Source organism: Eretmochelys imbricata, chromosome 5, assembly GCF_965152235.1.
Source record: "Eretmochelys imbricata isolate rEreImb1 chromosome 5, rEreImb1.hap1, whole genome shotgun sequence".
NCBI classification, from domain to species: Eukaryota; Metazoa; Chordata; order Testudines; family Cheloniidae; genus Eretmochelys; species Eretmochelys imbricata.
Window position 1 is genome coordinate 26,635,479 of NC_135576.1, and position 25,759 is coordinate 26,661,237.

The following is a 25,759-nucleotide window of genomic DNA, read 5'->3' on the forward strand; positions in this document are numbered from 1 at the left end:
TGTTTGTCTAACGTGTTCTTAAAGCCCTCCAGTGACCGGGATTCTACAATCTCCCTTGGAAGCCTATGCCAGTGTTTAAATATTCTTATAGTTAAAAAGTTTTTCTTAATATCTAACCTAAATCTCACTTGCTGTAGATTAAGCTGATTATTTCTCATCCTATTTTCAGTGGACGTGGAGAACAACTGATCACTTTCTTCTTTATAACAACCCTTAACATATTTGAAGAGGTTATCAGGTGCCCTCCCCACCCCCCCCTCTTTTCTTAGGACTTATTATGCCAGTTTTTAAATCTTCCATCATAGTTCAGGTTTTCTAAACCTTTTACCATTTTTGTTGCTTTCCTCTGGATTCTTTCAAGTTTGTCTACATATTTTCTAAAGTGTGCTGACCAGAACTGGATGTAATACTCTAGCTGAGACTTCACCAGTGCCAAGTGGAACAATTACATACGATAGTCCTGTGAATACATCCCAGAATATTAGCCTTTTTTGTGAGTGCATCACATCATTGACTCACATTCAGTTTGTGATCCTCTATAACCCCCTTTTCAGCAGTACTACCACCTAGGTAATTATTTTCCATTTTGTAATTATGCATTTGATTTTTCCTCCCTAAGTGTAGTACTTTGTACGTGTCTTTATAGAATTTCATCTTGTTGATTTTAGACAAATTCTCCTCCAATTTGTTAGTCGTTCTGAATTCTTACCTTGTCTTCCAAAGTGGTTGGAGCCCTTCTCAGCTTGGTGTTGTCTACAAATGTTATAAGCATATTCTACACTGCGTTATCCAAGTCCTTAATGAAAACATTGACTGGTACTGGACCCAGCATAGACCCCTGCAGGACCCTACTAGATCGATCCCCCTAATTTGACAGAGATCCATTGTAACTACTCTTTCCATATGGTCTTTCAACTAGTTTTGCACCCACCTTACGGTAAGTGTACCCCATATTTCATTGGGATTCCAAGTTAGTAACCCAAGGTTACTGTACAGTTTTATATTGAACAAACAATTTATTTTAGTATTTAGTCAAGCTTGTAGTTAAACTCCCAAGATGTGTGGGGTTCTTCCTAGCACAAAAGTCAGCACTTGTCAGAATATACTACCTAATTTTTTTCTTTAGAGCATGAAAAATCCTTGTCTGGTGTTCCTTGTTCTTTGGAATTACAATACTGGAAAGTCACTAGTTACATCTGTACTTGTGTGCATATATAGGCATTTGTTTTTGCAAGTTGGAGATATTTCTAGTGTCCTCTATAATTTAGGAAGTTTAGAGTTACTAAAATAGAATGAGTCACATTGATATTTTTTTTCTTTTTGGTAAATATTTGGCTATTTTTAAGAGATGCTTTGCCAAGATATGTCCCTGGAGGTTGTTATCTTAATTTTTGTTTTGAATAATCTAAACAGTTAGTTTAAATGTCAGGAATCCCTTGGAAAGCACAGAGTATAGTACAATGAACCCTCTGACTGTGTCTGATTTTCAGGAACAAGCTGTTAGAATTTTAAGATTTATCAGGTGGTACTGTTTACATGTATCTGTTGCTCCGCCTTATTGTTAAGCAGCCAGAAATACATTCAACGAGTGCTTCACAACAAGAAACCTCTTTATGTGAACTTTGTGTTCATCTCAAAGAGAAGGAGGCCAATTTACTACCACTTGGAGGTACTAGAGATTGAAATGAAATAAATGTTGGTCTGTCTTGCACATTTTATTTACTAATCTGAGGAAATTATATAGAAAGCTTTTTTATTGGTGTTTCTTAGTAGCTTTGAGATAGTTAAACAAAGTCATTTTAATGTTTTTAAATAAATGCTGTAACTCGCCTAAAAGATGAAGCACAAACAACTAATTGCAAATAGTCCAGTTCATTACTACTTAATATGGTAGTGACAAACCTCCTTTTTCATATTTGTAAGAGCTCCCTTGCCTGCTCTGCTGCTGCCTAACGCATTGAAAGAACTCACAAGACAGGCAGGTTACCCCTTAAAACTACATTAAGTACTGAAATATAGACATAATTTTGAAAGTAAACCTGTTTTTTGTGAGCAGGCATATAACATTTTCTTAAATGTTTGCACCGAATACACTAATAGCGTTCAAAATGCTCTGTTTTTGCTGCTGCTAACCAATGAAGATTTTCAATCTCTCTTTCGTGATGGAGGTTGTTCTTCAAAGTTGGTGCTTCCTCTGTTGTGGCAGATGCATACATCTCTGAAACTTATCACTATCTACATATATGATTTTCCTTGCCTGCCTTCTGTTTTATAAAATGTTCTAGAGCTATTGGTGATATCAAGAACCATAAATTACTGATGAGCAGTTTTTGGTATCACCCAAACAGTAATTAAAAGCACTTTAGAATATTAAGGAGGCTCAGCCATTGGAGGCTTAATTAATAATACAAAAATAACTTTTTCTGGTGCTTTATAGAGGTGGGGCCTGAACTGTAAATAGGGCTCCAGATCCAAACTTCTTCCCTAGGATTGTAGGTTGTTGGATCTGTAGTTATGATCCTTTAGGGTAGTGTATGCCAACATTCAACTAAGTGGTTCTGTGGGCTGTATGTAGAATTATCCCCTTTTCTGAAAAATTCTCTGGAGTCTGAGAGAAAGAACAGGTATAAGCTGTTTAACTAAGCACGTGTGTGAATTGAACCCTTTTCCTAAAGAGGCTATGTCAAATTCTGTAATATATTTAGACCAATGACCAGTTGGGGCTTATAGAATGTAAATGGAAAGAAATTAAAATAGGAATTATTTAACCTTATGCTACACCTATATCAAATAAATGTGCAACAATCTAATGCAAGCAACTTGCATTGTAGAATCTGGTATGCATGTGTTTTGATATCCCTTGTTAGGGCTCTACCCTACGGACAGTTTTACTAATTACACTGTAAACTATATTTTAAAAAGTAATTTTTAATTGAGTTCTTGTAGTAGAAAGTTATATCAACAGATATGACATTGGAATGATGGATTGTAACTATTTTAGAACATTAAGTAATGCCAGTTAAATGAGTGTTTTGTGAATGGTTCAAGTGACCTTCATTAAAACTTTAACTCACAGTGACTGGAATTCCTTCAGCTTTACTGCTTAGAGTAACTATTAACATATTTGTAACAGTTGTTAAATAGATGTTTTAGAGTTCTTATAAATCTTCTGGGGCTTGTAAATGGCTTTAGGTCTATATATTGGGATTAAACAAACTGCTCTGAATTACATTAGATTGACTACATCACATAGCCTGACACAAAAACTGTGCTAGTGGCATGCTTGTGGTCACAGTAGAGCTTGAGATAAATCTTTAAAGCCTATCCTTTGTCCTATCTACATTGTATATAACATAAATTGTTATGATGTAATTTTAGATTGTTGCATTAAGTGTGTAATAAATAATACTTGACAAAGTCAAATGATTTGAGAGGTAGTATGATTTATTAACATTTGTAATTCAAGATTTTAAGGTCTTTGGGGTCAAGGACCCAGCAGAAGAAGTTTTATTTTTTCTAAGGGACAAAATGGAAAAATAATAATATTTTAGATTATCGTTAATTTTTAATTGTTCCCCTCCTCTTAAGTATGTGTTCATTTAAAAAAAAAAACAAATTGTAAGGTTTCTTCCTTTTAAGGAAGCTATAAGAACCCTACATGGAATTTTTCCCTAAATACTTAAAGCCTATCCATTATTCTGTTTATAGTACTGCTACCTCATTAATAGCATATATATATTTTATAACATTTTATGCTGAAATGATTTTACTCTCAAAAATATTATCAGGAAAAAGTAGAAATTGGTTTTCATTTCCTGTTCAGGTTAAGTAGCTTATTTTAATGTTCATATTGTGATGGTTTTCTTGATGTAATGGCAATAGGCTAGGTCCATAAAATTGTATTTTTTTGTTTGTTTGTTTGTTTCAGAACCCTGTCAAGAAAATTCCAGACTCTCATGAAATTACACTCCTGCACGGGACCAAAACAGTAAGTGATAACTCCTAGACTTCTTATATTCTAATGGATTTCTCCAGAATTTTTGAACCACTTATGACAAATGAGATAAATATATATTTGGTTGCAACAGCAGTAAAGCTAAAAATGAAATACAGTAGGAAAAGGTGAGTAACCTCTGGGCAGCCACCAGTGCCTATACAAAGTTCCTTTCTGGACTCTGCAGCTATGAAGATAAGCAACAAAAGAACTGATATTTGGAGGCGAAGATGGAGATCATTAAGATTGATGGGTGCAAAGTGCTTTCTTAAAAAAAAAAAAAGTCCTCAAGTGTCTTGGAGGGGTGGCTGCTGATATTTGTAGTTTGTGGCTGCGGGTAAATCCTTAACTGGAAAACTGGATCATAAGAACAGAATTCTGTTGGGAATAATTTAAGCTCCTCCGATCAACTATTTTCCAAAAGGATTAGGAGAAAAGCAAATGACAAGAAGTCCATGTCAGATGGGCAGGATCCCCTGGGAGAATAACATGAGGGGGAAAGGAATCCAGGAGAGCTGGTTGTATTTTAAAGAATCCTTATTAAGGTTACAGGGACAAACTATCCCCATGTGTAGAAAGAATAGTAAATATGGCAGGCGACCAGCTTGGCTTAACAGTGAAATCCTTGCTGATCTTAAACACAAAAAAGAGGCTTACAAGAAGTGGAAGATTGGACAAATGACCAGGGAAGAGTATAAAAATATTGCTCGGGCATGCAGGAGTGAAATCAGGAAGGCCAAATGACACTTGGAGTTGCAGCTAGCAAGAGACTTTAAGAGTAACAAGAAAGGTTTCTTCAGGTATGTTAGCAACAAAAAGAAAGTCAAGGAAAGCATGGGCCCCTTACTGAATGAGGGAGGCAACCTAGTGACAGAGGATGTGGAAAAAGCTAATGTACTCAATGCTTTTTTTGCCTCTGTCTTCATGAACAAGGTCAGCTCCCAGACTACTGCACTGGGCAGCACAGCATGGGGAGGAGGTGACCAGCCGTCTGTGAAGAAAGAAGTGGTTTGGGACCATTTAGAAAGGCTGGATGAGCACAAGTCCATGGGGCCGGATGCACTGCAACCGAGAGTGCTAAATGAGTTGGCGGATGTGACTGCAGAGCCATTGGCCATTATCTTTGAAAACTCATGGCAATCGGGGGAATTCCCGGACGACTGGAAAAAGGCTAATGTAGTGCCCATCTTTAAAAAAGGGAAGAAGGAGGATCCTGGGAACTACAGGCCGGTCAGCCTTACCTCAGTCCCTGGAAAAATCATGGAGCAGGTCCTCAAGGAATCAATTCTGAAGCACTTAGAGGAGAGGAAAGTGATGAGGAACAGTCAGCATGGATTCACCAAGGGCAAGTCGTGTCTGACTAATCTAATTGCCTTCTATGACTAGATAGCTGGCTCTGTGGATGAGGGGAAAGCGGTGGACATGTTGTTCCTTGACTTTAGCAAAGCTTTTGACACCGTCTCCCACAGTATTCTTGCCAGCAAGTTAAAGAAGTATGGGCTGGATGAATGGACTATAAGATGAATAGAAAGTTGGCTAGATTGTCGGGCTCAACGGGTAGTGATCAATGGCTCCATGTCTAGTTGGCAGCTGGTATCAAGTGGAGTGCCCCAAGGGTCGGTCCTTGGGCCGGTTTTGTTCAATATCTTCATAAATGATCTGGAGGATGGTGTGGATTGCACCCTCAGCAAGTTTGCAGATGACACTAAACTGGGAGGAGAGGTAGATACACTGGAGGGTAGGGATAGGATACAGAGGGACCTAGACAAATTGGAGGATTGGGCCAAAAGAAATCTGAAGAGGTTCAACAAGGACAAGTGCAGAGTCTTGCACTTAGGACGGAAGAATCCAATGCACCGCTACAGACTAGGGACCGAATGGCTCGGCAGCAGTTCTGCAGAAAAGGCCTAGGGGTGACAGTGGACGAGAAGCTGGATATGAGTCAACAGTGTGCCCTTGTTGCTAAGAAGGTCAATGGCATTTTGGGATTTTTATGTAGGGGCATTGCCAGCAGATCGAGGGACGTGATCGTTCCCCTCTATTCGACATTGGTGAGGCCTCATCTGGAGTACTGTGTCCAGTTTTGGGCTCCACACAACAAGAAGGATGTGGAAAAATTGGAAAGAGTCCAGCGGAGGGCAACAAAAATGATTAGGGGTCTGGAACACATGACTTGTGAGGAGAGGCTGAGGGAACTGGGATTGTTTAGTCTGTAGAAGAGAAGAATGAGGGGAGATTTGATAGCTGCTTTGAACTACCTGAAAGGGGGTTCCAAAGAGGTTGGATCTAGACTGTTCTCAGTGGTAGCTGATGACAGAACAAGGAGTAATTGTCTTAAGTTGCAGTGGGGGAGGTTTAGGTTGGATATTAGGAAAATCTTTTTCACTGGGAGGGTGGTGAAACACTAGAATGCGTTACCTAGGGAGGTGGTGGAATCTCCTTCCTTAGATATTTTTAAAGTCAGGCTTGACAAAGCCCTGGCTGGGATGATTTAGTTGGGGATTGGTCCTGCTTTGAGCAGTGGGTTGGACTAGATGACCTCCTGAGGTCCCTTCCAACCCTGATATTCTATGATTCTATGAACCCACTGAAGTCTTGATATTCATGTGGGGGTCATTCACAACTCCAGAAGAATTCAAAGTTTCTGCCCGAGAAGAAAGGAAAAATTAGAGGTAATATCAAAATTTTAACTGATGCGACAATCCAAGTCCCAATAATGATGTCCTTTTGCACATTTATCATACCATTCACAAGAGAACCCTCTCGAGTGAACCTTAGGACATGTGCAGTTTTTTACCTTTCAAGATGTGCAGTGAATGAAGCAAGAGGCTCGTTTTCTCCTGCAGACTTCCTACAGATTCTTCCCCTCAAGGAGGATGACTATTTTGCCAAATTTCATCTTTTTCCTCAGTTTAGTACAGGAGTTGTTTAATAAATTCCAAAACAAACACATAAGTAAACATAAACATTGCAGAAATTATTTTGAAATTGAAAGTGGATCCCTCCTCATATTCAAAGAAGGCTGAACCATCTTGGTTCAAACTTAAAAAAAGAAAAATTACCTTCTTATGGAAAATTTCTGACTGATAGATGAAAGTTAAGAGCAAATGAAAATTGAAAGGTGGGGGCAAGGAGATTACAGTGGAAATGCGAATACAAACGTAACATTAGTGGCTAATAATTACTAACCTCTAAAGTGTGTGAATGCTGTCTCGAGAGAAAAATCCTTGAGCTAGAATAACTCCCCAACCAACATGGTTAGAGTGGTCCTGCTTGTAGGGCAGACTGTCTTTCACTAGGTTTTCTTGGTGGAGCTGCATAAGCAGATTATGATTTCTTTGACTGTTCGCAGCAGGATGCTGTGTCACCAAACTTTTCAATTTTTAATACCCATGTAAACCTATAGCGTTTCTTCCAGTTCTGATGTATCTCTGACAGAGAAACTGTTGAATACCAACAGTGAAGTGCCAGTAAGACTTCAGTGAAAGTAGTAATCCCTGCTGTATACTTTTTCTGTATGTGTAAATGATAATGCTTAAACATTTTTGAATTTTTAAGTGTGTGTATGTATGATGCCTGAATTTACTGGAAAAAAAAAAAAAGTCAGGGTTTAATGTGGTTTTTTACACTCATCATAGAAATGATTTTTTTCATAGAGCAGCAGTTAAATATGATATTTAAATTGCTGGTGCAATAAAACCTTCATGATACCAGGTCCGGAATGTCTTTCTTTTCTGGGATAGCTCAGTTTCATCAATGACTGTAAACATGATAATATTCAGAGTGTGTTATTTCACTAATAAAACATGTTCCTTTTTTATCCCAAATATTCATTTTTAGTGTATTCTTACTTTGTATTAAATACAAAAATATTACAGCGTAATAAATCAGAGCAAATCAGACGGGCCCTACTCTGCAATTCAGGAAAGCATGATCCAGCATCTTAAAAAAACCTAAGTTCTGATCCCGGCTCGGCCACTGATTTGCTATGTGACCTTGGAAAGGTCCCCATATCAATCTGTCTTTCTACCTATGTGTAAAATGTGAATAATTACACTTATCCAAGTTTTGTACAATATTTTGAGATCTGTGGGTGGAAATCTGTGTAGAAATGTTTCAGCTGTGAGCTCTTTGGGTAGGGGCTGTGTTCTTGTGTGTGAGGAAGGCACTTAGCATATTATAAATAACTCTTTTCTTCACTGTCACAGACACATACATTTCTCATCTGCTTTCTTCCTGCAATCCCTTCTCTTGCACCAGTGACCCCATTCTATCTCATCTCCTGACATCTATTATGCTCACTTTTATCCCCTTCCTCACTCTTCATCTAAACACCTGACTTTGCTCTGGCTCCTCTCCTCACAATACAAGCGTACGTTAGTATCTTCCATTTTAAAAGAAACCCATCCCTGACTGCACTTGCTTTTCCAACTACTGCCTCGTCTTCCACCTCCCTTTCATCTCTAGGATTATAGAACATGCTGTCTACGAAAGTTGTCTGGAGTTCCTCTCCTCCAATTCCATCCTAGGCCCTCTCCGATCTGACTTCCACCCTTTGCGCTCCAGTGAAACTGCTCTTGCCAAAGTCTCTAATGACCTTTTCCTAGACAGATCTCAGAAACGGTATTCCATCCCCATCCTCATCCTCCTTGACCAGTCAGCTGCCTTTGACCATACTCTTCTTGAAGTCTTGCCCTCCCTTTTCTCTGTCCTCTCCTGGTACTCTTCCTACCTCTCTAATTACTCCTGCAGTGTGTCCTTCAGAGAATCCTTCTCACCCTCTCCCCCCCAACTTTCTGTAGGGTCTCCATAGTTCTTCGTCTTTGGTCCCTATCCCTTCTCCTGAACACCTTATCTCTGGGTAATCTCATCTGCAAACAGAAATTCAACTACCATCTCTGTACAGTCATTTTAGAAACTTTATCTTTGCATCCGTCCTGAAGTGACATGTACCTAGTCAATACGGGGATAGTGGAAATCCCTCCATTATTGTTGAGTTTTTCATTTTAATAGCTTCTCTAATCTCTCTGAGTATTTCACAGTCACTATCACCATCCTGGTCAGGTGGTCGGTAATATATCCCTGCTGCTATAGATAGGTTTAGTTTATAGCTAAATCTTACATTTTTTTTCTGTATTTCTAAGATGTGTCCTTTCCTACCTATCCCACAGCTAAACTCTTGTCGAAGCTCTCTTTGTCTTGCTTCTTGATTACTTCCACATCCTTTTCTTTGGCTCTGATCAGTACAGTCTTGTCATCTTAGGTCCCTTGAGAATGCTGCTGCAAAGGTAATTTTCCTACCATGTCACTTTGAATATGTAGCTCCTCTCTGTGTATCCTTCCAGTGGATTACCCCTTTTTTATTGCATCAAACGTAAGTCTTCACTTTCAAAGCTCTTCATGGACTATTTCTACCCTACCTACGATTTCCCATTCACTATCAAGATGTCCATATCCAGCCTCTGATTGGCCCATGGTGCCAGCACCTTCGCCTTGTTAAATTTTTGAAACACCTTTGTGCTTTCTCCATGCTGCCCCTCATGCTTCTGATGAGCTTCCCGGAGATTTGTGTAAAAGTAACTCATTAGCCTACTTCAAATTCCTCCTTAAAAATATCTATCCTTTACCCATGATGCCTACAAAAACTTGACGATAGTTAAGGCACTAGTATACTGATACCACTACCTGTCATGCTGACCAATATTGTCTTACTGTTTCCTTGTACTCCCTATCTGTATTCATGTGTTGTCTCTTTTGTGTTATATTTAGATTCTGAGATATTTGGGGTAGAGATAGTCTCTTTGTTTTCGCAAAAAGAAAAGGAGTACTTGTGGCACCTTAGAGACTAACCAATTTATTTTAGCATGAGCTTTCGTGAGCTAAGCTCACGAAAGCTCATGCTAAAATAAATTGGTTAGTCTCTAAGGTGCCACAAGTACTCCTTTTCTTTTTGCGAATACAGACTAACACGGCTGTTACTCTGAAACCTCTCTTTGTTTTGTGTTTGTACAATCCTTAGTACATTGTGTTTCAGGTCCATGGCACTATGGTATCTTTTCTGATGAGATTACAAGTTTGGTTGATAAAGATAATAGTTTTCATGTAATATACTGAGACATCTGTAAGGTGTTTGACTTGCTACCACACAACGTTTAAATTCTAAGAATTAGAATGATATAATATTAGCATGGCACACATTTAATGGATTAAACACTAGCTAAATGATAGGTCTCAATGTAATTATAAACAAGTAATCTGATGAAGTGAGCTGTAGCTCACGAAAGCTTATGCTCAAATAAATTTGTTAGTCTCTAAGGTGCCACAAGTACTCCTTATCATTGAGTGGGTGTTTTTCTAGTTGGGCTCTTCAGGGATCGAGTCTTGGCCCTACACTGTGTAACATTTTTATCAATGACCTGGAAGAGAACATAAAATCACTGACAATGTTTGCAGATGACACAGATTGGGGAGTGCTAAATAATCAAGAGAACAGGCCTCTGATACTGAGCCATTTGGATTGCTTGGTAAACTTGGCGTAAGCAAACAATATGCATTTTAATATGGCTAAATGTATATATCAAGGAACAAAGAACATAGGCCGTACTTACTGAATGGAAGACTCTATACTGGGAAGAAGTGACTCAGAAAAAGATTTGGGGTTCATGGTGGATAATCAGCTGACCGTGAACTCTCAATGTGATACTGTGTCCAAAAGGGCAAATGTGATCCTTTGATCTGTAAACAGGAGAATCTTGTGCAGGAGTAGGAGATTTTACTTCTGTGTTTGGCACTGGTGTTACCACTGGTGGAATACAGTCTTCAGTTCTGGTGTCCACAATTCAAGAAGGATATTTATATATTGGAGATGGTTCAGAGAAGAGCCACAACAGTGATTAAAGGACTAGAAAATATGCCTTATAGTGGCAGTAAATCTATTTAGCTTAATAAAGAGAAAGTTAAGAGGAGACTTGATTAGTCTATAAGTACACTAGAACCTCAGAGTTAGAAACACCAGAGTTACGAACTGAACAGTAAACCACACACCTCATTTGGAACTGCAAGTACACAATCAGGCAGCAGCAGAGTCTAAAATAAAAAAGGGAGGGGGAGACAAATACAGTACAGTACTGTGTTAAACGTAAACTACTAAAAAAATAAAGGGAAAGCAGTATTTTTTCTTCTTCATAGTAAATCTTCAAAGCTGTTCTAAGTCAGTGTTCAGTTCTTCTTCCAGTGCTTGCTCATATCCATTCCCTGTCAGGTGTGCGCGCACCGCATTTACCGTTGCCAGAGATATTTTCCCCTGGTGTATCTGTAGGGCTGGCTCTAGTGCCCCTGGAGGCTCGCACTCATGTGCCGGTATAAGGGGCGCCACCTAAGTGACATCACCCTGCCTATGCACCAGACTTCAATGCAGGTCCATCTAGGGAGCTTGGCTCTCAGGGCAGTTGCTGCTTCAATGGCAGTATTGGAACCCGTGGGGGTTCCTAGCGGTGCCTGGGCCATTCTCTCAGCCGCTGTCTTCAGCGGTCTCCGAAAGGCCACGGGTTCCACCCCCACCTAAACCAGTTTCAGGGGCTGACTCAGACTCCAACCACAGCAGCAAGACCCCAGTGGTTCCACCGGAAGAGGCAACCCATCATGAGGCAACCCAGTCCCTACGATAGTGGTGGCATCTTCCTCCTCCTCATTCCCCGATGAAGTGGTTTCAGGCTCCACAAACCCGCTGCCTCTGGAGGCCTTTAGGGCTCATCAGGATCTCTTTAAAAGATTCACTACCAACCTCGGGCTGGAGGCAGATGAATTGAAGGAGCCCGCGGACAGCCTATTTGATGATATCTTGGCTGCAGTGGGGCCCTCTAAAGTGGCCTTGCCAGTTCATGAGGGGGTGGTAAAGCTGGTCAAGGTGCTCTGGCAGACTCCAGCGTCTCTGCCACCAATATCTAAAAAAGTGGAGAAAACATACTATGATGGGTTGAGTCACAAAGACCCCCTTGTGACTGCCACCTGATGTGTTGAGGCTACCTCTGAGCCCATTTTCCCTGGCAGCTTGGGACTTCAGTACCCTGTCTTGTTGAGCTTCAGTACCCTCAGAGCTTCTGGGGGACGTGGTTCAGACCTGGGTCTATGTTTGTAGCAGGCTAGCATGTCTGGCTTGACAAGGCAAGGGTTCTCTGTCTGATGTCTTCCTGCTCTCATGGAAGGATGACCTGCTGTACACCTTCCCAATTATTCCCCTGAAGATCAAAGAGAACAAGGTGAGCATTATCGTGATCGCCCTAGCGTGGTCGCGTCAACATTGCGCGTCTGTCATGCTTCTAGATCTCACAGTGGCAGCCCCGTGAATGAACCTGTAGGCTGGACCTAATCTTGCAAGATTGCAGATAGCTTCTTCATCTGAACCTCACCTCCCTGCACCTGACAGCATGGCTGCTGCATGGTTAAATCCGGACGCACAGGCCTGTTCGGAAAAAGTACAGTAGGTCTTGCTAGGTAGCAGGAAACCCTCTACTAGAGCTACCTACCAGGCCAAGTGGAAGCGCTTGTCTTGCTCGGCAGTCGAGCAGCGCCTTTGCCTGACTCAAGCTTCTCTGCAGTCTTAGACTATTTACTTGGTCTGAAGCACCAAGGCCTATCATTATCATTGCTCCAGGTCCACTTGGTAGCCATCTCAGCATTCCACCCACCAATTCAAGGCACATGGATCTTTTCCCATGAGATGACAAGGAGGCTCATCACATGATGGAAAGTTCCCAACCCAATTCCTCTGTGGGATTTAAACTTTGTCCTAGCCATACTCATTGCCTCCCTTTTCAAGCTCATGGCATGTGACTCCCTGCTTATCCTCTCATGGAAGGTTGCCTTCCTAGTGGCAGTTACTTCCGCCAGAAGAATTTCAGAACTTCAAGCCTGGACTTCAGATCCTCCTTACACTGTCGTCTACAAAAGTAAGGTCCAGTTGCGCTTCCAGCCCAAGGTGATGTCACAGTTTCATAGCAACCAGGACATCTTTTGCCCACTGTCCTTGCAAAACTGCACAGAATGGGCAAAGAGAGGTGTCTGTCTTCTTTGGATGGTAGAGGGCCCTGGTTTTTTATATTGACAGGACGAAGCCCTTCTGCAAGTTGACACAGCTTTTCTTGGCTGTGGCAGATAGAATGAAAGGGCACACTGTGTCTTCCCAGAGGATATCATCCTGTATCACAGCCTGCATCTAGGATTCTTACAAGCAGGCAAAGGTGCCGCCCGTAGCTGTCATAAAGGCCCATTCTGCAACAGCGCAAGCATTCTCAGCAGTGTTCCTCGCGCAAATATCAATCGAGGACATCTGCAGGGCTGCAACATGGTCATCAGTTCTTACCTTTGTGGCCCACTGTGCCATTACCCAACAGGTCCAAGATGCCAGTTTCAGAAGAGCTGTGTTGCAAGCAGCACATCCGTAACTCCTGGTCCACCTCCAAGGGCATTGCTTGTGAGTCACCTGACATGGAGTGGACATGAGCAAGTGCTCAAAGAAGAAACGTTTCAGAGTAGCAGCCGTGTTTGTCAGTATCTGCAAAAAGAACAGGAGTACTTATGGCACCTTAGAGACTAACAAATTTATTAGAGCATAAGCTTTCGTGGGCATCTGATAAGTGGGCTGTAGCTCACGAAAGATTATGCTCTAATAAATTTGTTAGTCTCTAAGGTGCCCCAAATACTCCTTTTTTCAAAGAAGAAAAGACCGTTACTAGCCTTCCGTAGCTCTTGTCCTTCGGGATGTGTTGCTCATGTCCATTCCATGACCCATCTTCCTACCTCTCTGTTGGAGTTGTCGGCAAGAAGGAACTGGAAAGACATGGGGCTGGCGGTGTCCATTATACTGGCCCATGAATATGGGCCTCTTCTGGGCACTAGAACCAGCCCTACGGATATCACGGGGGGGGAAAGAATCTCTGGCAACTGTGCATGCGGCACACACACACCTTACATTGAATGGACATAAGCAACACATCTCGAAGAACAACAGTTACGGAAGGTTAGTAACCATCTTTTGTAAACTTTTAAAAGAACAACCATAACTTTTTGTTCAGAGTTATGAACATTTCAGCGTTATAAACAATCTCTATTTCCAAGGTGTTTGTAACTCTGAGATTCCTACTCTATTGTAATGGGGAACAAATTTTTGATAAAGGGCTCTTTAATCTAGTTGAGAAAGGTATAGCATAATTCAATAGCTGGAAGATGAAGCTAGACAAAGTCAGACTGGAAATAAGGCATAAATTTTTAACAGTGAGCATAATTAACTACCGGAACAGTTTACCAAGGGCCATGTAGATTTTCCATCACAGGCAATTTTTAAAATCAAGATTCGATGTTTTTTATAAAATATGCCCTATGAATTATATTGGGGAAGTTCTTTGGGCTATGTTGTACAGGAGGTCAGACTGGATGATCACAATGGTCTCTTCTGATGTTGGACTCTGAATCTATGATTCTATGATGATAATAATAATACTGAAAACCAAATAATTACTATTTTAAGTCCTTATGGAAAGTTGGTAAACAACTTCATAGAGAGAATTCCAGTGGTGTGCTATAGAAATTACTCTAAATCCATGTAATGTAATATAGAATAGATTTTCTATGTGCTTTTTTAAACGTTCTGTAGAAGGTATAAAACCTATTAAATTCTACATAAAACACTTAAAGGTTCATTTCCTTTCAGTCCTGTAGGACTCTTCCATATGTTTTAAATTAAACGCTATGTTACCAATCTTTCCATAACTTGTCTGTCATATTTAAATACTACAGGAGCCTATTTGTTAACCTGATAAGGCCTGAACAAAGAGTCATCTTAATTAATTAGCCTCTTACAGTTTGTATGGCAACTTCCACCTTCTCTGAATATGTATATTTATATCTTCTTACTATATGTTCCATTCTATGCATCCGATGAAGTAGGCTGTAGCCCACGAAAGCTTATGCTCTAATAAATTTGTTAGTCTTTAAGGTGTTACAAGTACTCCTGTTCTTTTTAAAGTGTCTTATGTTTACCTGTTATTTCCTCCTTAGTAATCGTAGTAACATGGTATGAAGAACTGGGAAATCTGGGAAATGTCTGTATTTTTTATAAATATCATATGTACCTCAGTTAATATTATTCTCTGTGAATCCATAAGGTTTAATTCAAAGGAAACAAAACCATGGCAATGAATAGACACCTGAGGTAAACAGCTTGAAAGGAGCTAAGGTAACAGCAATTGGGCTATCAGTGGGGAAGAAACTGTCTGGTTCCATCCAGGCTTGTTTGTTTTACTCTTTCCAGTGCTAAAGCCTGGGATTAAAAGGGATTCTAAACCTAAAAGACCCTTGACAAAAGGCAGGGGGAGGGGGACTGAGTAAGCTAGAAGGACTGCTACAGTGTGTCCATGAAAAGCTGACCTGCTGGCAAACACACACACACACAGACACGTGTTGTGAGTATGACTCTCAACTCGGAGCTGGAGTTAGCTGGGCCGGGGAGCTTACTAAGGTGTAAGTATTACCCATGAGTGTGGGCCTTTTATTGTGTTACCCTTTGCCCTAAATGCTTTGTTCCTTTTGAGGAATGAATAAATAATGCTTTGTTTTGAAGATTCTGTTTCTCTTTCACTGCAAACTTATACTGTCACAGGATCCCAGAGGGAAACTCGTACAGATGCCAGAACAGTGTTGGACTTGTGTTGTTAATACCTTGGGAGTTAGGAGACTTCAGCCAAGAGATATGGTTTAAGTGTGGTTGGACCATGTGGTGCCACCTAGAGTGAGACGCAGGAAGCCAGGCTGTCACATGAGGTGTGTCCTCCAGAGCCACTATGCTGTGGCATAGAAGTTTTTATAATTTCTCGTTAAGAGGAGGAGAGGTGAAAAAGAAATATCTGATTGTGTTGAAAGATATTTTGTATGTGGGGAATTTACATAGTATGAACAGACATTTTAGAAAGTGTTTGCCTGGATTTTAAGTGCTAAAAAACTATACATCACATTGCATTTTAAACAAAATCCTGGCAGAAAAGTTGAATGAATTAGATCTTACGCAGAATCATACATGTATAAAATGTGCTTTTCTTAATTGTTTATAACCTTTAGCAAAACTACTTTCCTATTTTGTGTGAGGTGCTATCTACTTTTGCAGTACATGTTTGATTAAATTACCCTAGAAATGAAACTTGTGTTCTGTACTACTGTTTGTATATCAACTAATCTTCTGGAACATCTGTGATAATCTAAATTGGTTCAGATCACCACTGATCAATTTCCCATTGCATTGTGCTGCTACAGGCCAACTGAATAATTGGAAAAGATTAAAAATGAAATGGACACATCTTTTTGAAAAATATTGTTGAGCCTTTAAGTAATTTGAACAAATTCTCAAAATGTCAGAACAGAACATAAAATATACCTTGTGCTCATTTGGATGCTGCTTAAATATAGATGAAAGGTATATTTTATAAGCTTGATGGTTTGCCAGGCTTTCCTAAAAACCTTATATCATTTGCATTTTAAATGAATAGATTCTTGATCTTTCAACATCTCATCTTCTTAACAGTACTGTTTGGTGTCTGTTATCACTTCCTTTGGAAGACGCATTATTTTTCAGACCTGAAGTAATTCAGTTATGGCCTGTGTAAATAGTCTGAGTGCACTTTGGGTAGTTGATTTGCTGTATATCAAAACATTTATGGAAATATTAAAATAACTTATTTTCTGATTCGCTTTTGGTCAATATTTTAAATATACTTTTAATTTAAACTAGGTTATATAGGCTATAAAGTTTTAGTACAAACGTCTGGTATTATCAATGCTTGTCCAAAAAATAATAAAACAAAGGCACAACATTGTAGAGAACAGGTTGCATTATCCATGTCCAAGTTGTGCAGTTTCTTCTTTAATGCAGTTTCTATATTTGTGTGGCATTTTAAAATGGAAGTTGTAATTTCTAATTCAAACGTTTATTGTTGGGAACTACAATCTGGGAAGCCTCTTAGAAACATTTTGACTGCCTAAGAATGCAGCTGTCATCACTTTGAGCAGAGGTGAGATATAGATTGGGTATATACAGTACAAATAGATTGGATCGAATGAACAAAACAGATCAATGGAAAAAGCAGTTATCCCACAGAAGGGCTATCCAGTTTATTTATAATGAAATTACCCATCTACACATTCATACAGTAAAATGACAGTCCTTTAAAAATTAGTGGAACTCAATATCTTTTTTCAGGACATAGTCAATAGTACATAGAGAGTTTCATTTATTAAATGTATTTCATCTAAACTTAAATATCCCATCTGTATCTCTTCAGTCTAATGATCTTAGGCTGATGATGACTGTATTCCTGTGCAGCTGAAATGAATCAGAAAAGATTTCCCAAGCTAAAGAGTCTTTCCAGAAACCTGATTAATTTTCCAGTTGCCTTGCTTGTATATAGTAATAGGAGTTACTTTTTCCCAATGAAACTGCAGAGATAAATTTTCTCCTGACAGCTTTGACACTAGGTGAGCATGGGAAAAAGAACATAAAGAGATTTTCTGAACATCATGCTTTTTAACTTTTCAAATCATAACTGGGACAGTACAGATAGTAATTGTAGCAGAGAACCCCATTTTAGAATATTAACTGGATGCATGGTTAATATGGGGTTTGTCCACAGGCTCTACAGTCTACAAATCCTAAACAAGGTGAATGGTGTGCAAAGATATTTAAATTATTAAATAGTTAGCTTTTCCAGAAATGGGAAATTATTAAGTGGTCATATTCTGTTTATCATTGTCCTAAATGTGAAATTCATCTTAGTGGACAGGGCCTGAGGATTACGTGGTACCTGGGACCTTTTGATGACCGCTTGTACAGTGATACATTTAAACAGTTTAGGATAGAAAGTAAAGAAAAATGCTCTATCCAATTGAAACTACATGGGGAATTTAGGTAGGCAGGATGTAATAACCAAATTCCAGTTTGTGTAGAGACCCTGGACATAAATATCTGCTCTTGTGAAAAATGTAATGGGTTATCAGGGTTTTTTTTAATATCTCACCTGAAAGATGGCACTTCCAGCAGCAGTGCACCTCTAAAATAATGTTGGGTAATTGGATTAGTACTGACTCAGAAGAAAGGAATTTGCTTGATTAATCACTATCATCACTTCCTATACAACTTGGATTTTTCTGGCAGGTCTCAGGATGGAATCTCAGACATATATAATGGTAACCAAAGATGCTGGTGATTTTGACATATATCGCTTTAGGAGATGCCTACTTTCACGTTAAAAAAAATCTGGAAATCTCACCACAGGTTTCTATGGTTTTGCAACCAGAAGAAATATTTACAGCTCTATAGACACACTTCCCTATGAACTCTCCACTACTCCCACAGAATTTACAGAAAAGCATACATGTGATTAGAGTCTTCCACCACTGGAAGGGAATCATGTATTACCTTTTCTTGATATCTTGTTAGCAAGGGGTTTGTTGCTGCAGAAGATCATAGTTACTCTTGACCATATTGCTTCTAGTGCTTCTACTAAAATTTCCAGATCTTCTTCATTAAGGCCCAGTCCTTCTTCCCAATCCTGAAACCTATAGCTTGACTGCTGAACAGTAGGCACTACTAGAATATATTGATCTCTAACATTCTGGAAACATGTTTCAAATAGGCAGTACTCTGCTGTATGGAAATGATATGGCCATTGACACTGTCTCTCACCTCTTCAGAGTTCAGCCTTAAGCACTGGCAAGTGCTTCTGGATGCCAGAAAACAATCTAAATTAGTATCTCTGCTGCATTTAGATTTTCCTTGGGGAAGTTAAGTTACAGAATCTTCCCAAGGTCTTAAAGTGCTCTTTCTGAAGTCTAAAACTTGTTCTTCAAGCCCTCATGGCTCATCTCTTCAAGTCACTTTATTTCCTCTTGCTGAGGGTAGTCTTCCGTGTGGCAAAAGGGCTTCTGATCTGGGTGCTTTACTGATTATGTATTTGAGGAAGAAAAGGTAACCCGTGGCATAGCCCAGAACTTTTTTTCCAACGCTAATACCATCTATTCTGGGTCAAAGGACCTAGTTCTTCCCTCATTCTGCCTTAACCTGAAGCAACTGAAAGAGATTAAATGATGTACTTTGGACCTAACACATGAAATTTCACCTCTTACTTGCTAATTTCCATTCTTAGGGGAAGCCTGTGCAACCCTAACCCCCTCAAATTGGATTTAATTTGTAGTAATTCCAGGAGGGTTTAAAAATTTGAACCCAATTTTTTCATCATTTCTCAGATTTCTTATTTCTTCTGTTTACTGAGTTAGTTGTTCATACCTTTATAGGAGACCTTAAACTGGAGAGCTGAGTTGGTGGACAAAGCTTAATGGCTTACTTGACTGACAGCTTTGCTTCTACTACAATGTCAGTGCATTTCCTCTCACTAAGGATTTTAGACAGACTTTCTGTGAGAATAAAAATTAGGGGGGTCACAGGTAAATTTTTTTCTATTTTTTTTTCTTTGTTTGAAAACACAATTTATTGTACTGAAGACACTGAGAGGTAGAAAATATTACCTAAGTAGTCCTTTTCCACAGAAGCAATTTCTATAGTTGCTGCAGGGATGTTGCAATTCACTACTATTGATGCCACAATTCATGATTGTGAAGGGGAGGGAGTATGATCCATGTGATTGCCTGTGGAAGGGGTGATATCCATGAGACGCTTTCTATTAATGTCCTCATGTTATGAAAATTTGAAAACTCTTGGTGTGTAATTATTTAATTACACATTAATTGCAGTTTTAAATATTTGTCATAATTTTGTAGAATATTTCATTATAATGAAATGCTGCATTTCACTGAAACTTGAGGGCAATAATTTATGCTGAGGTGTTAGAAATGTTCATTTTGTAAGTGTTTTAATTATAGCAATGAACTATTGATTTTGTTACTTTTATGATACCTTTCCAGTAAATTTTCAAGTTTTTTGAGTTGTTACTTCTCCATGATGGCTTTCTTCTTTTGGTATATGCATCACCTATTCTTAATAATGCTTTTTGCATGAGCTCTCTACAGTTTTCATTAGAAAGCAACAATTACTAAGTAGTATACGTGTAAAGCTGTACTGGCATGGATAAATGGTACAGAGTCATAAAATGATGTAAATTAAATGTCATTTGATGATTATCTTACTAGAAATATTAGTATTGCTGGTATGCGTAATGGAAAAGGAAATTACATTTCTTCAGTAAGAGAAATGAAAACAACTGCATTCAGAAATAAAATAATTTACCCCAAACAAATGGAAACAAAATTAAATATTTTGTTAATTAACGTTTCTTCTTGAAATGATGCCGTCAGAAGGAGTGATTTTTATTTCCCTGTACATAATTCAGTCTTCACACAAGAGGTGACAGAAACTCTCCCAAAAAATGGAACACTGCATGGCTGACATGTGGAAGGAACAGACCAAGGCAATGACTGTGAAATATGGCTGTGTGAGACTAGTGCCATTCTGTGCACTGGTTACAGTTTAAAAAAAAAAAGTACAAAGAGGAAGATCAGACTACCTCTGAATTATCTTCATTGAATTCGTTTTGGTCTGTCTGTCTGTAGGTATCTGCTTTGGGTTTGGATCCCTCAGGCGCCCGTTTGGTAACTGGAGGCTATGACTATGATGTTCGGCTTTGGGACTTTGCTGGAATGGATGCATCTCTTCAAGCTTTTCGATCACTTCAACCTTGTGAATGGTATGTGTTGAGACTATCTTTCTGACTTAACAGCCCCTGTATTACAGCTTCTAGCTACAATACACTGTAAGTTGCAAAATGATTCTGTTGGAAAGGTTTTACTATCCCCTAATATTTCTACATTAGACAAAATGTGGATAGAGCTAGTTACATGCTGCCTGTCTTTCACATTTTGTTTGAAAGACGTGCATATTTTCTCTTGAGCTGGCTCAGCAAACTGTACTATTCAAATATTTAGCACCGCATACATAGGTATCAAATAAGCTAATTATAGGATAAATCTCTCAAGACAAATGCAGATGTAGTGTCTTTATTATATGCAGCAGGTTGATAGAATGTGCCCTGTCCCCCACCCCTCCTACTCGTACAAAGCTAGCTAAGAAAGAAAACAATTGATGGTAGTCTCATGTAGGCGCTTTAGTAGGAATAGGGCTTCTATAAGTACTAGTATTTTTTTGAGGAGAGCATCATCAGAGCCTTCAGCCCCAAAACCCGAGTTCTGCAAGCCTAAGTCAGCTGCCCTGGGCCAGCCATGGGTTCTTGTTCAAGTGCTTGTTCATGTCAGTTCCAATCAGGTGTGCATGTGCACGACAGTCAGACGATTTTTCCGGTAGCAGTATCTGTAGGGTCAGCCTGGGCACCCCCTGCAGTTGTGCCTTCATGGCGTCCAATATAGGGCCAGCCGACCTGACCCCCGCCTCAGTTTGTTCTTATCACCAGTGATGGCTTGCTAGAACTTCCCTCGCTCTTGCTTCTGCAAGCGCTTTTGGCAGTGTCCCATCGTGATCTGTATATAGTTAGTTTTTCTTAATAGGAGTAGTAGCTTTAGTAGTCATTTCTCTAAGTTTCCATTACGGGAGTGTGCCCCCCGCAGTTTCTCCCCCGACACCAGGGCATGCCTAAGTTTCCAGGGTTCAAATCTTGTGAAGACTGTGGCAAACTTATGCCGAAGAGTGACCCGCACACTTCTTGCTTGAAGTGCCTTAGTGAGAGTCACCAAAAGTACAAGTGCCGCATTTGTAAAGGATTTTGGCTGAAGACCCTTAAGGATCATGAGCAGAGACTCTTAATTATCCTCATGGGGGCAGCCCTCCGCCTACAGTCCAACCCCAGGTCGGCGGAGCATATGCCGAGTGCCTCCTCTTCGGTGCGCAGCGCATTGGCGCCAAGAAAGGAGGCCAAGGACTGCCGGCACCGACATGGCACTGAACATAAGACTTCTGGCAGGTGCCGATCTTTATCTCCGGAACCCCAGAAGAAAAAGAAGCAGGAGAGAGGGCCCTTCCTAAGCCTAAGGAGCCAGCGGCAAGGAGACCTCAGCCTAGCCAGCCTACTTCGGGCCCGGCGGTTCCCAGGGGCTTGTCGACTCCTGCTCCGCAAGGGGTCCAGTTGAGTCCGGCCCACTACCATTCTCTGGACTGTCATGGCCGGGACTTTCAACTCCCCTCCACTCTGGAGACCTTTAGGGCAGTGCAGGACCTTATTTGCTTGATGGTACCACCTTCTCCAAGGAGGGATCAGGCACCGGTGATAACCTGGCCACCTATTCCATCTAGGGGCAAGCTGGCATTGATGTCACACCACTCCCCGTCTCCTGCACGCCACTCCCTGACACTGGCCATCCATGTGTGGGAACTGCACCAGTCCCCAGAGGCTCTGCACCACTCCTTGGCACCACCCAGTGCTGCTCCTCTGTGGTCTTATTTTTGGAGACCTCTGAGTCCTGGGCAGAGTCCTATTGCTCAGATAGGTCCAACAGCAGGAGGTCTAGATCCTGGCGACACCGCCAGCCTCCTCCGGCGCCATGGCAACCACCAGCTTTGTAGCCCTTTTGAACTTCCTGGGTCAGAGCCTGGCATCGAGATCCAGATCGGTGTCAGTCACGTTGGCATCCTTTGATCCCGCCGCAGCAGCTGGCACCGGGACTATCTCTGGTGACTATGCCTGTGTCTCCACCTGCCCCTCTGACCTTGGCACCAACAACCTCAGCACCGGCCATCGCGGCACCAGTGACCTCAGCATCATCAGCTCACCAGCCCCACGAACAATGTGACACTCTCGGCGCCGAGGGCAGTGACCAAGGCCATGTGCCGGTGCTCTTGTCTTTGTCCTCCCCAGATGAGGCCATTGTGGGCACTTCGGTGGCCCCGCCCTTGGAGGATAAGGATAGTAGGGTCCTGCAACAGTTGTTGCGCAGGGTGGCCCAGGACCTGGGGATCCAGACAGAGGAAGTGGTAGAGGATGCTGATCCAGTGGCGGACATCCTTGCTCCCTCTTGGCCCTCACGTATTGCACTGCCACTCATTAAAACCGTAAATGAGACCACAAAAACTTTGTGGCAGACTCCGGCCTGTTTGCCCCCTACAGCTGTATCTGCGCCATCAAGAGCAGCCTGCAAGGAGGCCCTCATAATCAGTTTGCCTTCCTCCACCAAGGGTGGAGAATAAGTGAAGAGATGCTCATACCCCTTTAAGGGGACAAAATAGCGTCTCTCATGCCTCTTCGCTGTGCTCTGAAGATTGGGCCATTGTCTGCTGATCACTGTTACATGGGGCCAAGATCAAAAGCCCATATATAAAAGAAAGACTTAGCTATTCATGGTGGTTCTGGTTCTGAATATGAGGTAGTCATGAAGTTGTAGCCATGGGGAAAACCCAGTTGTAGGGTTTGAAAAATGGACACCTACCAGAGCCCACAGTTGGTGTCAGAGTGACCTCAGGTAAGCTTTTTTTTTTAAAAGCATATATGTAGGTTCTTTTAATGTTTTTAATGTTCTTTCTATAATTTTATCATTTTAAGAATGGATGTGCTTAGAAAGAGCTGTGTGGTAACTTGTTACTGCTGGCAGTTACACTATTTATCACGTTTGGAGAGAAAGCAAAGTGCAGACTCTAGCCTGTTTAGGTAGTCAGGCTTTCTGGGAATATAGTAGTATATGCAGGGAACTGTGCAGCCTGGAAAAACCTTGGTCAGGAGGGAGAGTGATGAGGGTCTCTGCCCAAGAGAGGTAACAGCTGGGAGCCAAAATTTTGGGACAAAATCAGAAACAATAAGGCACAAAATTAGTTGCATCCAGCAATAGACTTAAGAAGAGGTTCTATAAATACATTAGGAGCAGGAGAAAGAAGAAGGAGCACGTACATTGACTACTTAGCAGGGAAGGAGAACTAATTATGGATGACACTGAGAAAACTGAAGAGTTTAATGCCAATTTCAAGCTTCAAAAAGATCTCACAAAACTAAGTGATTGGGCAATGAACTGGCAAATGAAATTTAATGTGCATAAATGTTAAAGCAATGCACACTGGAAAAAATAACCCCAACTATCCATACAATATGATAGGGGCTAATTTAGCTACAACTAATCAGGAGAAAGATCTTGGAGTCATTGTGGATAGTTCTCTGAAGATGTCCACGCAGTGTGCTGCGGCAGTCAAAAAAGCAAACAGGATGTCAGGAATAATTTAAAAAGGGTTAGAGAGTAAGACGGAGAATATCTTATTGCCTTTATATAAATCCATGGTACGCCCACATCTTGAATACTGCTTACAGATGTGGTCCCATCATCTCAACAAAGATATATGGGCATTAGAAAAGGTAACCTTCTGGTTGCCTTCTAAGGTAACCTTTTCTAAAATTCCTCTTTATTACCCTGGAAAATTGGTGTAGTCAACTTGGACTTACAATAAGTGCCAAGAAGATTAAATGGTTTCATGTCAAAAAAGGGACAATAGGTAGTGTTGAAATGCAGCAGTACTGTAGAACAAGCAGAATCTTAACTGTTCCATCAGGGCCAAGGTTAAAAGATGATGTGCTTTATCTACGAGTGCTGCATGGAAATTGATGAAATCCTGGACTGAAAAAATACTGTTTGGTATCGAAGTCAACATTTATCAAGCCAGTGTATGAACGGTGCTACTTTATGGTCTGTAGGCAGCGGTGGTAAATGAAACGGACATCAGATGGTTGGGGGCAGTAAAGATGAGAGTTCTTAGAAGGATGGCAAGTGTAAAGTCGAACAATGTTAAGACAGAGTTAGAAGGAGATAGGATGTGAAATTGGGATTGACAGCAATCAAAAAGATTATGATGGTGGGGACGCTGCAGAAGACAAACAGATGGATAGGGTACCAAAAAAAATAATGTAAGCACAATGAAGGTCAGTTAGGCTTATAGGCCAGTCACCGACTAGATGGTGGAACATCATATTAAGGGACATGACAAGTCTGGCCTTAATGGAGAAACAATCCATGGACAGACATGAATGGTAATGCTCTACTGCTCCCTGTGTCTGCAAAGATGCTCTGAGTTAAGAAGAAATCTTTCTGGGTATCAGAGTTAGGCTGACTGGTCTGTAATTTCCTGGGTCTTCCTGTTTCCTGGTTTTGGAAGATAGGTATTGTGTTCACCTTTCACCAACCATATGGGACCTCACTCATCCTCCTTGAGTTCTTGAAGATAATTGCTAATGATTCAGAGATTGCTTCAGCTAGTTTCTTAAGTACTTGGCATAGTTTTACTCTACAGTTTTAATTTCCTTATTTTATTATCCATGTGGGAAATGGCTTTGTCAGAAAAAAAAAAAAATGAGTTCAAGCATTGTGCGTTCTGTCACAAACTAGACTTTTGTCTGAGATCAGCACATGACTTCTATTTGAAATTCATTGGGTTGTTGTTCCTTGTGTGCTCCCTTCATCCCTGAAGCATGCATCAAATAAGAATGTTGATAGAAAAATCTTCTTCTTTTTATGTAGTCTCCAAAGACTCCTTTTCCTGGATCTATATTTTTGATTTCTAGTGTATTATAACCCAAACAATTGAGTTTAAAAATAAAAAAAATAAAATCCTAAATCTTGGAAAAGGATTCTTAAGTCCTCCCTTCTGGCATCTTCAGTGTTAGAGTGCAAGAAGAATGACACAGTTAACCACTAATCTTGAGCCCAGCACAAAGATGATACATATATTTGACTATCTCTTGGGCCCTTTAGTGCTGAAAGAATCCTCAGATATGTAGGTACTTGGAA

General features: G+C 40.5%; 1 protein-coding gene across 1 annotated transcript in view; it reads left to right on the top strand.

Annotated features, from left to right (window-relative positions):
• The window catches only part of WDR70 (WD repeat domain 70), a 270,222-nt gene that overhangs the window by 80,085 nt on the left and 164,378 nt on the right, over positions 1–25,759 (top strand). The window contains exons 6-7 of the mRNA XM_077816773.1: positions 3,929–3,988; positions 20,603–20,736. Coding sequence (XP_077672899.1) covers positions 3,929–3,988; positions 20,603–20,736 — 194 coding nt within the window. The remainder of the gene's footprint in view (positions 1–3,928; positions 3,989–20,602; positions 20,737–25,759) is intronic.